Source organism: Pituophis catenifer, unplaced genomic scaffold (assembly GCF_029215685.1).
Source record: "Pituophis catenifer annectens isolate HBS135680 unplaced genomic scaffold, rPitCat1.0.hap2 SCAF_1, whole genome shotgun sequence".
NCBI classification, from domain to species: domain Eukaryota; kingdom Metazoa; phylum Chordata; class Lepidosauria; order Squamata; family Colubridae; genus Pituophis; species Pituophis catenifer.
In genome coordinates this window covers 190,821,680-190,836,455 of record NW_027256881.1, presented here as the reverse complement: position 1 = coordinate 190,836,455, position 14,776 = coordinate 190,821,680, and the positions used below count along the sequence as shown (strand labels likewise).

Sequence of the window (14,776 nt, the reverse complement as noted above, 5' to 3'; positions counted from 1 at the left end):
ACTTAGCAGCTCACCTGTACTTATAGAATTATAAATACAGTAGGACAATGGTGAAATCTAAAATTTGTTACTACCAGTTCGGTGGATGTGGCTTAGTGGGGGGGGGGAGAATGTGACTGGGTGGGTGTGGCCAATTTTTTTTTTAACTTTTAAAACCATTTTTTCTACAACCTCTTTGGCATTTTTTCGGCAGAAGAGGTTGTAGAAAAAATGCTTTTAAAAACTAAAAAAAGCCTCTGATGATTGCGCAGCTCAGTTGGGCATGGGGGGGGCAGGGATTTTTGCTACCGGTTTTCCAAACCACCCGCCTCCATCACTACCGGATTGGACGATCCGGTCCGAACCGGGAGCATTTCACCCCTGCAGTAAGACCTCTGGTCAGAAATGCTTCTGACCACGACCAAATCGGGTTCCGACCAAAAAAATTCCGATTTTTTTTTTGTTTCATGGCCGATTTCCCCTTCTGTGGCATTTTTTTTGTAAGCGCCAAATTTCCAAAATTAGATTCGGGTCACACCCAAATCGTGTTGCAACCAAAGTTATGGAACAAATTATGGTTGTGACCAGAGGTTCTACTGTACAAGAATTAACCACAGGACCGCCCCACCCCCCTTTGCCACTTATCTTCCATCCATCTCTACCCTTTTGGCTTCCCTGCTGTCTGCCTCTTTGCACTCCAATGGCCTTGCCACCCCCAGTTTATGTTTGCTGTTTTCTTCCTCCTCCTGTTGATGAATTGCACCTTCTTCCTGAGACCATATATACCCTTATCCAGTGGTGGGATTCAAATAATTTAACAACCGGTTCTCTGTCTTAATGATTTCTTCCAACAACCAGTTCACCAAACTGCTCAGAAAGTTAACAACCGGTTCTCCTGAACTGGTGTGAACTGGCTGAATCCCACCACTGCCCTTATCCAAACCTTCTTCCTGAGGCCACACATACCCTTATCCAAATCGCACATGGCCTTCTCGCAATAGATTGGAGGAGGTGGGAATGGATTGGATTAGGTGGGCTCTTGCCTAACAACAGGGTGGAGTTCAGTTAACAACAGTCAACAGGAGTGCCCGGACTGCTGTTGTGAGGTAATGCGGCCATGTGACACAACTGCATCTACTTAGTGATGGTTATTCTGGTCCCAATTACTGTTGTAACTCAAGGGCTGCCTGTAAATTCAGGACAGATCCTCACCCACATAGTCAGCTACAGCTGATCTTTAGAACCAAACTTTCCTATCAGTCCCAGCCATCTTCTCAGTATGATCTGAATTAGTGTTTTTTTTTTCCTCAAAAAATGCATTTTTCAACAATGACTTCTTCTGTTCTGATAAGGCAAGATACTACATTGCAAGCTTATGCACTCTGTCAACTTGCTTAGTTAAATTGTTAGTTTGCTGCCTGATAATTTGTATATCACTAAATATAAAATAAAGAAAACACTGCAATAAACATACATGGATACTTCCAAGACAATGTTATATGTTTTTACATGTCTTTTTGCTCGCGATTTTGCCAGTCAAGATAAGAAATATATCTACAGAGATATGTAAGAACATTTAATTTAGCTTTCACCTGGAAGAAAGCTTACTTGCCTTCTTAGTAATAACAAAAATAAAAAACACAACAGGGCTGTTTGTGTCTTCAACCCAGAAAACATAAGTATTTGAGCACTACAGATTTTCACATTTATTTGCATGTTTCAAAGCTGAGAAATGTGCAAAATGTTTTAAGCTCAAAAATACCCCGTGTAAATCTCCCAAAATGAAATTGTCTATAGCTTTGATGTCAAAGACGACTTCTAAACATCCTAGGGATTGAGGGAGATGTCCAGGCATAAGGAAGAGCAAGGGAAAACTAATTGCACTATATAAGACTTAAGGCACTAGAGCTAGAGAAACAATGGACATTGCAAATGCAACTTTTAAGAATATGATTTTTTTATCGGCATAGTTTATTTCTTTTAGAATGCAATAACCTACAAACCTACAAAAGGATGTGGTGGCTCAGTGGCTAAAATCCTGAGCTTATTGATTGAAAGGTCAGCAGTTCAGCGGTTTGAATCCCTAGTGCCACGTAACGGGGTGAGCTCCCGTTACTTGTTCCAGCTTCTGCCAACCTAGCAGTTCGAAAGCACATAAAAAATGCAAGTAGAAAAATAGGGACCACCTTTGGTGGGAAGGTAACAGCGTTCCATGAGCCTTTGGCATTTAGTAATGCCGGCCACATGACCCTGGAAACATCTTTGGACAGTGCTGGCTCTTCAGCTTTGAAACAGAGATGAGCATCACCCCCTAGAGTCGGGAACGTCTAGCACATATGTGCGAGGAACCTTTACCTTTTAACCTACAAACTACAGCAAAAGCATTATATTTTTAACATAAAAAAAGTTGGGAGAAACCTTTTAAATTTCTTGAAACACAAACACACGTTTTGTGAAAAGGACAAAAATGTTATTTCCATTCCAGAAAGAACGGGTAATTATTTATACAAAAGAACTTGCCAATTGTCTTTGTCAGGGATTACTTTATTAGATATTGCCTAAAGATATTATTCACCAGCAAAAAATACACTATGGAACATTTGCAATGTTTGTTAGAATAGTTCAGATCCAAGACTTTTCTTTGAACAACATCCACAGTGCCCCTTGTAATAGGGTATTGAAGATACATAACAAATGATAGTGCTGAAAATTTCTATGTTATTTTAGAGAATGTGAAGTGCTTCACATGGGATCCAGTTCCTGGTATAATTTTTACAATAGCCTGATACAACCTGGCTCCTTCCCAATGTGTTGGGATTATAACTCCCAGAATTCCCAACAAGCATGGTCTTTGGTTACAATCCTTCACACTTCTGTGCTACAGAACCTGCCTTGGGCACTTCCCATTAACAGGGAACCATGGAACTTGGAAAATAAATTACAGGAAGGTTAAGAAGGTCAGATGATGATTGGGAGTAATAATTGGAGAACAAGACACATTCATATGTGTATTATGGGGAAAAGCAAGGATTAGCTTTAAGGAATTACTGCATGAATATAAATCATGTTTGTAGGTATACATTTAATTTCTATTACCCGTTTCTACTCTGGTGAACACTCCTGGGAGCTAAAAAATTATGTCCTTTATGTATATAACAGATTTACTGACTGGATTCAGTGATCGAAAATCCAGGAAAGTCTTATTCTAAAGATTTGAATTTCTTAAAACAAACAGAAAATCATTTATTCTCTATGAAACTTTAAAAGCTTCTTTAATTCATTTCACTTCTTTCTTTTGTAAAATGATGGACCGACCAAGCCCCGTGTGTATGTGTGTGTGTGTGTGTGTGTGTGTGTGTGTGTGTGTGTGTTTGCGCGCATGGTGGGTTGCAACCCCGGTTTGAACCGGGGCGAACCGGTAGTGGTGGTGGCAGGAGGCTCTGCCCACCCTCCCAGATGTCATCAAAAACGCTCTGCCCATGCACAGAAGCGTCATGCGCTCACACTACCGATATTGAACCGGTAGCACCGGGATTTGAAACCCACTACTGATATGTATGTATGTATGTGTATATATATGTATGTGTATATATATGTATATATATATATATATATATATATACACACACACACATATATATGGATTCAAGACATAAAGCATATGAAAAAGCATTATAAAAAAGAATGTCAAAGGAAAAGCAGTATTTGCAAAATTAACAGTCTTCTTGGATACAATACCAGTTGAACAATTACCACAGAACAGAATCTTATCTAAATTTATTTATTTATTTATTTATTTATTTATTTATTTATTTATTTATTTATTTTAAATTTATATGTTTCTACTCTGCCATTGTTTTATCCAATTTATCACTTTTCTCCATGCTACAGAACTGGGAGTAATAGGTAAGTGAGAAGGAACTTGTAACTACAAGCAAATAATTTTTGTACCATACAAAACATCCTGACACTATTAAGTTGCTTCTATTCTGTTGAGGCCTGAGGTCAACTAAACAAAAAGAGTAAAAAGCAAAAACAAGGTATTAGATAAAAATGTACTCACCGGCATTGGTGCCTCTACAGTTCCCATTATTAGAATCCATAGGGAAATCTGGCATGAATTGTTAAATATGCAAACAAGTGTTAGTATTTTTTAATACTGGATTATTCAACACAGCCACAACAAAATGCTTAATTTTTCATCCATTAAAAAAGACTTCCCCAATTTGGTATCTTTAGAAGAGCTGGCCTGAAACTCTCAGAATCCCCAATATAATACAAGTACTGTAAATTCTAGGACTTAAAATCAAGGAATGAGGAAGACTGTATCATTAGTAAGTGGAACTAAGATTACATTTGCCTTTTTAAAAAAATCAGACAGGATGGGGAGCTTTCTCTCAGGAGCCAAGTATAAGAGTCTAATTTCCTATGACCGTGATGGCGAACCTATGGCACGGGTGCCACAGGTGGCACGCGGAGCCATATCTGAGGGCACACGAGCATTGCCCTAGCTCAGCTCCAGCACATATGTGCCCACCGGCCAGCTGATTTTCGGGCCTTCCGGGCCCACCAGAATTTGGGAAATGGGCTGTTTCCGGCCTCCGGAGGGCCTCCGGGGGGGTGTTGAAGAAGGCCATTTTTGCCCTCCCCAGGCTCCTAGAAAGCCTCTGGAGCCTGGGGAGAGTGAAAAATGGGCCCACTGTGCCATCGTGTGCCAAAAGCGGGGGGAGCATGCACACATGTGCGGGAGGGCAGGGCATTGAATTATGGGTGTGGGCACACACGCGCACGATCCCCCCGCTCTCCCCCCCGCTTTTGGCATGCGACGGCAAAAAGGTTAGCCATCACTGTCCTATGATAAAAAGAATTTGCCATACAGACAAGTCCTCAATTTATGAACAATTGTTTAGCAGCTGTTTAGAGTCACAACCAAGCCAAAAAAGGGGACATACGACCTGGATCCAATGTTCCAAAAGTCACACTCCTTTGGTGGTCCTGCATTTATAGCCGTTTGCAACATCCTGAAATCACGTAATCACGTTTACAACACTTTTGCCAAAACTGACACTTACTTCTGGTTTTGGCAAAACTGTGTCCACGTTTAATTTAATGAGTGCAGCATTCACTTAATGGTCGTAAAACATCATAATACAGGTAGTCCTCCGCTTATGACAGTTTGTTTAGTGACTGTTCAAAGTTACAACGGCACTGAAAAATGTGACATGACCGTTTTTCACAGTTACAACCTTTGCAGCATCCCCATGATCATGTGATCAAAGTTCAGATGTTTGGCAGATGCTTCATATTTATGACCATTGCTTGCTTGCTTGCTTGTTTGTTTGTTTGTTTATTTATTTACCGCCCTTCTCCCGAAGGACTCAGGGCAGTGAACAGCCAAGATCAAATACATAAATATAAAAGTTAAAAACAATTTAAAACCAGATTAAATACTTTGGCCCACAATTAAAAACATCCCATTAAAATCCAATTTAAAATTTAAAACCGTTAAAACCGCTTATGTCCCGGGGTCACATGATTCCCTTTTGCGACCTTCTGACAAGCAAAGTCAAGGGGGAAGCCAGATCCACTTAACAACCAAGTTGCTAGCTTATCAACTGCAGTGATTCATTTAACAACTGTAGCAAGAAAGGTCGTAAAATGGGTCAAGACTCACTTAACAAATGTCTCACTTAACAACAGAAATATTGGGCTTAATTGTGGTCGTAAATCAAGGACTACCTGTGTTTTATGACTGCCATGACATATGTGATAGTGAAAAGCTGGACTAGAGAACACAAGAACTGCCCACAATGTTAAAATAAAGACATTATTCTAAATTTATTGTTACTACTGCTATTCAACGTACAATATCCTCATCTTTAAGGATCATCCGTAAAAATGCTTTAGAAAATGCTTTTTTCATACACTGAAAGACCAAGAACATAGAATAGAATAGAATAGAATAGAATAGAATAGAATAGAATAGAATAGAATAGAATAGAATTTATTGGCCAAGTGTGATTGGACACACAAGGAATTTGTCTTGGTGCATATGCTCTCAGTGTACATAAAAGAAAAGATACATTCGTCAAGAATCATAAGATACAACACTTAATGATAGTCATAGGGTACAAATAAGCAATCAAATGATATTAGGAAACAGTCAATATAAATTGTAAGGATACAAGCAATAAAGTTTCAGTCAGTCATTAGTGGAAGGAGATGGGTGATAGGAATGATGAGACGATTAATAGTAGTGCAAGATACATGCTCTTTAAATATCTATTTTAAGAATGAGCCTGGAGCCCCATCTACAATCTTTGGGCACTGAATTTGCATGCCTCGGCTCCAACTTTAATAGCAATTCATAAAACAGTGACTAGAGCTATTCTTGTTAACTAGGGCCAGGAGCAAAAAAAAAAAAAAAAACCATGAAAAAAATATGCAAAATGTTCTTAACTCATTGGTCTATTAATTCAACAATGCCTGCATCATTAAAACTGGCCAAACTGATCAAGAAAAGCTTAATTAAATTATCATTAAGTCTTGTGGCTATATCAAAATATTAAATAAATATTGTAAATCTTTCATAAGGCAGGATGCTATGAAAGGATAGAAGAGAAAATGGAAATTTCCAATTTCTTCCAGAAGTCTTTTTGGATGTATCCTGCCGTGGAAATGTGCCTGTCAACGTAATGCATTGCCTATTTATAAAAGAAACATTGTTTATGGCCTTCAGCCTGCAGTTCTCTAGATGTGTAAAGCTTATAGTTTATCCCCGACTCCTCAGCCAATAGGATCAATGGTTCGTGCTGGGCGGCTATTAATTAGGGTGACTATTAATTCATTAGAAGTGTAGTCTCCATAATTGCAATGGTATTCTCTTGCAAACTGCTAATTCATGGTATTTCAATGTTCTTTCTCCACCTTGCCTGGACAAATTCATTCAATATGTTTTGGGCTAAACTCCCACCACACCCAAATACCATGCTTAATAATATGGGAGCTGTAATACGTACACCTTCAGATAAATGAAAGCAGTATTAAAACAATAGGGCAGACTAACACTGTTAAAGAATAAGAGCCGTGGTGGCTCAGTGATTAGAATGCAGTACTGCAGTCTACTTCTGTTGGCTGCCATCTGCCAGCAGTTCGAATCTCACCAGCTCAAGATTGACTCAGCCTTCCATACTTCTGAGGTCGGTAAAATTGGGGCCCAGATGGTTGGGAGCAAGATGCTGACTCTGTAAACAGTTTAGAGAGGGCTGTAAAGCATTGTGAAACAGTATATATGTCTAAGTGCTAATAACTATTGCTATTCACTGAACAAATATCAAGAAGGCAATAGTGATGCTACGTATTCATGCTTGGGATTTTATTTTATTTATTGATCAAATCTATATGGCACCTGACTTGCAAGACTCTGGCATCTAAAGACTCTGCCATCAGTAAGGAAGATGTAACTGCCTGCAGCTTGAAAATCAATCTGCTGTAGAATCAGATTCCCTCTGCCAAAAGAACAGGCCAGGGTGTCTTTTCAAAAAGGGAAATGGCTTCAGACAAAACAAGCAGAACTTCAGTGGGAATTAATCTCTTATCTCTAGATTCTAGTCATAATCTTTAAACTGCAATTACAGACCACTTCCTAATATAAGAACCCAATAAAATCAGGAGGTAGAACTATATATCATCCTTACCTTACTGTATTTCTTTTTATTTTTTTCAGGAGATGGAGGAGAGAATAAAAGTTTGAGCCTTAGCACAGCCCTCTATCCCTGTCCCAGTGCAGCTAAAAGGGGCCAAGTTGAGAAGGCTGGGCCAAAGTATATATATCTCTTCTCAGAACACTGCACACAATTTATTCTTAAATGTGGAAGACTTTGTTTTCTTCGTTTATTTCTGTTATGTTCAGGTCATCCGCTCCAATTATTTGTCTGTTGTTTAAGTTCATGGGCGTCTCAACATCTGTGAGCTTTACGATTTGGTGATTTTCCACATTATTAAATTGCTTTTGTTGGATGGTGCTAAAACAGGATTATCTGTATTGGACAATATTGCTTGTACTTGCTAAAGTACAAGCACGGCTAAAATTGTAGCATGACTCCCTAACTCCCACTAAGAGATAAAAGAAATAGAAACCACAAAACACATTGTATGTTTTGCTTTGACTTTTGCCAAAAGTAGACTGCAGATAGCAAGAACATGACACCCTCTGCCTGGTTTTTCTGTTGACGCAAGACTCCTGCCATTAAAAGTATACAAGAGTATACTCAATCAGTCTCCCACAAAGCCCTTTATCTTCCATATCCTCCTTTCTCCAGAAAGAATCATAACTCTCCAAGAGAGATAACATCCTGAGCTATATGGAGAAGATTGTTGCTGAAAATTCCCTGCTTCCATGATTCACTTACAGAAGCCTTCTATTGGCAGAGGGACAATAGTTGGAGTCATCCCCAATACACTGGGAGTCTTCCTCAGATATCCTTTTCTACCTCTTGTGAGTATAAATATACAGTCCTTGACTTACAATAGCAATAGTACTTAGACTTACTATATATACTGCTTCACAGTGCTTTACAGCCCTCTCTAAGTGGTTTACAGAGTTAGCATATTGCCCTCAACAATCTGGGTCCTCATTTTACTGACCTCGGAAGGATGGAAGGCTGAGTCAACCTTGAGCCGGCGAGAATCGAATGCCAGGCTGTCGGCAGAGTTTAGCCTTCAATACTGCATCCTAACCACTGTGCCACCACGGCTCTTACACAACCACAGTTAGGACCAAAAAAGTGGTTGTTAAGTGAGTTAACAAAGTTATGATTTTTTGCCATAGTTGTTAAAGTGAATTATATCATTGTTAAACGCATCATGTGGTTGTTAATCCAAGTTCCCCCATTGACTTTGCTTGTTGGAAGTTGGCAAGGAAGATTGCAAATGGCAATCAAATGCCCTTGGAATGCTGCAACCATTGTAAATACATGCTGGTTGCCAAGCAACCATTGTAGGGCTGTTGTAACTTCAAGTGGTGGCTAAACAAATGGTGTAAGTCAAGGACTACTTGTACAGTATTAGGAAGACCCACCTTCTCTGAAATACCACATAATCTACCTAGAATGCATCTGATTGGCTACTGTGTAAAGCTGGACACAGGTCTTCATTTGCCCTTCATCTGTCCTTATGTAGAATGCACTCAGCTCTAAGGCCATGATGTGGCTTTTTAGCACGCCATTATGATTTTCTCAGCAAAACGCTGCCAAAATAAAACCTGGCTTCCTAGATTTTTTTGGGGGGGGGTCTTTATTATTGACAATTGTTAAATCTGGGATGTTGTGTGCCTGGCGCTTGCCTGTTTGAAGTCTAAAGTCCCAGAGCATTTTAGCTTCATTTTGTATTACTTCGTCTATGTTGTGGTCCCATCAGTTCTTGCTTGCAGGCAAGTGGTATTTCTTGCTGATTTTCCAATGCACCATTTGTTGCTACTTTGTCACGCCATTGTTCGTAATCAGTCTGTGTGATCTTCTTGCTGCAGCTAACCAGGTAGTCCACTTTTCTTTAGCTTCTTTGCATAGGTGGCACTTGCTATCTGTTGTTGTCTTCTGAATTCTGGCTTTGTATGCATTTGTTCTAAAGGCTTGGTCTTATGCAGCCAGAATTAGCCCCTTTGTCTCTTTCTTCACTTTTACTGCTCTTAGGCATTGCCAGGTCTTGTTATTATCTGCTTTGCCTGCTGGGTTTTTTTTTTAAATGTACTAGCCATGTAATATTTGTCTTCCCATGTCTCTTTTTGGTTCTTTATTTGGTCTTTCTTGTAGGCTAGTTTGGTCTCTCCAGTACTCATAAACCTTCCTGGAATACTACTGTAGCTTCAGTGCATCTTCTTCACTGTCCTTCGGATATTCTTCCAAAGCCTTTTTCTCTTCTTCAACTGTCTTGGGTCCTTGCAACCTCCTCCCCCCCCCCCATTTTCCTTCGTAAGTAGAGTCTTATTATTAATGGTTGGTCACTCAGTCAGTCGGACGTTTAGAATGGCGCGCGGTCCCATTGCGAACCGGTAGTAAAGGTAAGTAGAACCCACCCCGGCCTACAGCATATGATCCACATGGAGATGCAAACTGAAGTTGTGGAAGAGATTGATGGGTTTGCTGGGGAGGTCCCAGGGCCCTGGAGTGTTTAAGCACAAACCTTGGGTCCATGCAAACAGGTGTAATTGAGCCACAAGTTACACCAGTTTGCATGGACCCAAGTCTTGTGCTTAAACAGCCCAGGGTCCTGGAACCCCTCCTAAAAATGTCTCAGTCTCCCACCCACCCCCACCCCAATTTGAGTTTGAATCTCCATTTCCCAAAGTTTTAAGTCACTGTTTAGTCTACTTTTAGAAGATGAGGAATTTGTATTCCTGGAAGGAGTGGGGGGGGGAGAGAGAGAGGAGTGGGAAGAGAGGTGGCTTCAGCCTAGTGGCCAGCATGTTTGTTTAGTTTAAAAAACATCTCAGCACCAAGAATGTCATCATGTTCCCCCGTCAGTGAAAGAAAGCGTTCATGGATTCCACACTGGCTTTATTCAATGAAACTATTGTGCTCTTTCTGGTCCTCGGTAATAGGTAACCTTGGAGCAATCTGACAGAAAACGACTTCTCCATGGCTCTGAATATGACGGTTTCTTAATGGCTGTGAGTTTTGCCAAGCTGGATTTCAGTGCTGATCTGTTCTGAAGGCACTTTGGGAAGCACCTCCATGCTTAGCGAGGCTTCAATATGAGACATTCACCCTCCCCGCCCCCACTCTGCCATTCGAAACCACTTGCCCGCAGAGCTTCCCAGCAGGTATCAAACCCAAGGCAGCTGAAACAACAGTCAACACTCTGTCTGTAGACGGATCTGGGGAGTGAGGTTTAGAATGGCTGAAGCTTGAAGACCAGTTGTCAAAATACGAGGCAAATGAAAAAAGGGGAGTGGGATGAGCCTGAGGAGGGAGACGGGCTGCCCCAATTGTCTCAGCTGAGCCAGAAGGTGCAAATTCAGCTGTGAGGTGGAACTAAAAAGGTACAGTTAGGAACACACTGATCGGATTGCATGGTGTACTTTTAGAAAGGCACAAGAGAGAGCAAACCTATCTTGAGATATATATACCTTCCTTTCTTATAAAGACTCTTCTAGCTCTATTGTTTCAATTCATAAACTAGTGTAGATTTTCAAATGAATTCTCAACTTTCTGGTTCCCAGACGATGTCCAAAATAGTTCCCAACCATTCCAAAACCTGGCTTAATGGAAAAGCAAACCTCTGCAGTCTGCACATAACCATGAAGTCAATCAAATAGTGAAACTGAGGACATAGACAACCAAGCCTGAAATATGGCAAGTACTTAGCAAGCCAAATGTCAAGCCAAAACATACAACTTCCTTAGTCCCTGTAAAATGGTCAATAGAACACTTTTTGGGCATTTATTCTGTGCATTCTGCAGTTTTTCCATCTTAATTCAGAGCGCTCTAGCCTTACAAGAGTATGGTATGAACCTGGAAATACTTGTGACTTTTCAAATTCAGCAATTTTCCTCCATTCCTGAATTAGAAAATCCTTTTTTTTAAAAAAAAAATAATAATAATTAAAATATAATTTTTAGGTTCCACAAAAATGGTATAGAGCCATATTTGAAATGCCCAGGATTGCTTGATCCTGCTCTAGAGCTAAGTATCCCTGGAAAATTAAATGGATAAGTCCCTGCAGTTTTCTTGGCAACATTTTCAAAAAAAAGTTTGCCATTGCTTTCTTTCTTGGGATGAGAAAGAATGACTGGCCCATGTTTTACCAATTAACGTCTAATGTCTAAGACAGGATTAGAACTTCCTCACTCTTCATCCAGCATCTTAACCACTAGACCAAGCTGCCTCTTGCTGCGCTTATAGATATATCTTTATGCTCAGCTGTCTTATTTGAAAGGCATGCATTCTTTCGCCAGAGCCTCTGTCAACTCATGTGGCTTTCAAGCAATTCCTTATCAGGTTAAGAATGAAGATCCTATAGAGCCCCAGATGTTGTTGAACAACAACTTCCATTACCTTTCAAGATGAGCGCTTATAATTCAGTAATACTGGCAATTCTCGTTCATTTAGTGACCGTTCAAAGTTACATCAGTGAAAAAAGTGATTTGTGACCAATTTTTCACACTTATATCCCTTGTAGCATCCGCATGGACAGGTAATCAAAATTCAGACAGTGGGCAACTGGCTCACATTTAATGATAATTGCAGTGTCCCGGGATCATGTGGTCACCTTTTGAGACTTCCTGAACAAGCAAAGTCAATGGTTAACCAGATTCACTTAACAAGTGTGTGATTTAGCTTAACAACTGCAATGATTTACTGTGTCAAGAAAGGTCGTAAACTGAGGCAAAACTCACTTAACAAAAGTCTCGCCTAGTAACATAAATTTTGGGCTCAATTGTGGTTGTAAGTTGAGGACTACCTGTATATGAGAGATTATGGATTTTTCCACCTTTTCAGTATGGAAAGGGTTTCCCTCTCATTGGAACTTTTGGGAAATGGCAGGATACACCAGAAACTGCATCCCAGAAGCCTTAAGCAAAGCAAACAAACTACAGTGCCAGCTAATACAAACAATCTTGGTTTTGAGTATACTTTGCAGTTGAAGGCTTCCATTTAATTTCATTGCTCCAAGACGTAAAGGAATTTTAAGGGTCATCTGCCAATACTATCACCTGGTGAGCTCCACAGCCAGGAGACTATCAGCATAAGAAGGATATCACCAAAGAGAATTTTTTTTCTTCCGGGACGTTCTGTATTCTGGATTTCATGCCTGCTTTTTATAATCTTGCATCATAAAAATTTAAACATACTGGAGAAATGCAAGGGGAACAGTTACACCAATGAGTAGCCAAACCTAAAGAGGTTACTTAATCATCACTGATCAAGATTTGCCAAATGGAATTCCTCAGATCTCTCATTTAATTGTGGTAGGCTCTACCTATAGCAGACACAGGTAAAGTACCCCTCCTGGTTTTCTTACTATGTCTATATGGTAAGTTAATAATTGGTCACAAAAAGCTACTTTTGGATTCCAATACACATTTCTCTTGGAGTCTCAAACACTCTCATAGCCTCTGAGCACAAATCACCAACTGTTTCCTAATTTCTATTCAATTTCCAAAGGGACTGAGAATAATACTATGTTGACATGGAAATGGACAAGATGGAGATTGTTTATGGGGATTGGCACACAAATCTGAGACACTTCCACTAGATAAGGCTGCAAACAATTATATGCATAAACATTCTCTCATTAAAAAAATTAAGTAACCCACAAATTTGTGTAGTGGAAACCTTTAAAACCTGTTCATTTAACTCTACCATGTAAAGGAAGTTTTATTTCCTTTTTAATGAATGCACTCATGTACAATATTCTACTTTATACCCTTTGAACAATTATCTATTCATCTTTATTTAAAATGCTTATATTTCCTCTACATTGCTCTGTAATTCCAGGCAGGATGTGTTAACATATTTTTCATACAATTCAAAATACAATCAATAATAACAATGTTTTTGGTGTGTATATGCCTTTGAGACACCACTGACTTCCAGCAACTGCCAAGGCTAATCCCTGTACTTTTCATGGCAAGATTTTCAGAAGTGGTTTGCCCTTGCCTTCTTTTTAGGGCTAAGAGACAGTGACTGGCCCAAGATTACCCAGCTGGCTTCATGACCAAGGTGGGACTAGAACTGCATCCTAATGCAGGATTTCCCAACCCTGGCAACTTTAAAACGCATGGACTTTAACTCCCAGGAGTCCATGCATCTTAAAATTGCCAAGGTTGGGAAACCCTATTTTAATGGAACATTTTTAAAAACAAAACAAGACAATATCTGTGAAATGCCATGTGTAGCTGAGAAGTATTGTGCAGCCACCTGATTTACAAAGTGGCCAAGAGGTATTTGTGCCATTATTCTAATTCCATTGTGCAGCCACCTCTTCATAGGTATGCAGTCTCCCTGGCTTTAACTAGAATCCAAGGAAAAACAAGAACCCATTCCATCTATGGAACTTCTTCAGATCAAGAAGTGTGAGTAGCAAGGGAAGCAGCAGAAGGATGGAGGTTCTTAAGACAGAATCTAGCCGTTTCATTTTTCTAGCATCTTCAGCTCTAGCATTTTTCAGAACCACTGCCAAAATAAATTCAAAAGAAAAGATACAAGAGCCTAATAATAAATTAGAAAGTTGCAAAACTTTTGCAAAGAATTAACTTTGGGGAAACTGATTTTACCATTGTAGTGATAGCCAAACAGCAAAGGAAAACTAGGATCCTTAGTGAGAGTCACAGTTGGTAATCAGGTGCCGATTTACAGATTTCTTTTCATAGAAGACTTCAATTGGCTTCAATACTAAGCAAATGTTCAGATTATACATAAAACCAATTATCTTAGTTCATCCAACAGAAAAGAAACCTGCAAGCATGGGCAAGCAACAATGTCTACAATTGTGAACAAACTGTCAAGTGTCCTAGATTTCTTTATCTTCCAGGGGGCTTAGAGAAGACAACTCTACTAAAGCTGGTACTATCGCCTCTTCGCTTCCCTTGCAGACTTAAATACAGTTTTAACATTTTGAATGAGCCAAGAAAAAGCTAACAAGTATTTTTAGTTGATCACAAAGAAAGTATTGTCCAAAGACTAAGATTTTTCTTGCAAAATTGCTTTTTTTTTTTTTTTTTTTTGCTATGCAAGTTTTACAATAACTCAGATGGAGAACAGAATTTGAGACATTAAAGGAGGTTGCAGGTTTTTTA

General features: G+C 39.6%; 1 protein-coding gene across 2 annotated transcripts in view; it reads right to left on the bottom strand.

Annotated features, from left to right (window-relative positions):
* The window catches only part of FRZB (frizzled related protein), a 30,873-nt gene that overhangs the window by 14,100 nt on the left and 1,997 nt on the right, over nt 1-14,776 (bottom strand). The window contains exon 2 of one of the 2 annotated variants that reach the window (XM_070944176.1): nt 4,043-4,090. The exons of the other annotated variant lie outside the window; for it this stretch is intronic. Coding sequence (XP_070800277.1) covers nt 4,043-4,090 — 48 coding nt within the window. The remainder of the gene's footprint in view (nt 1-4,042; nt 4,091-14,776) is intronic. 2 annotated transcript variants of the gene reach the window in all.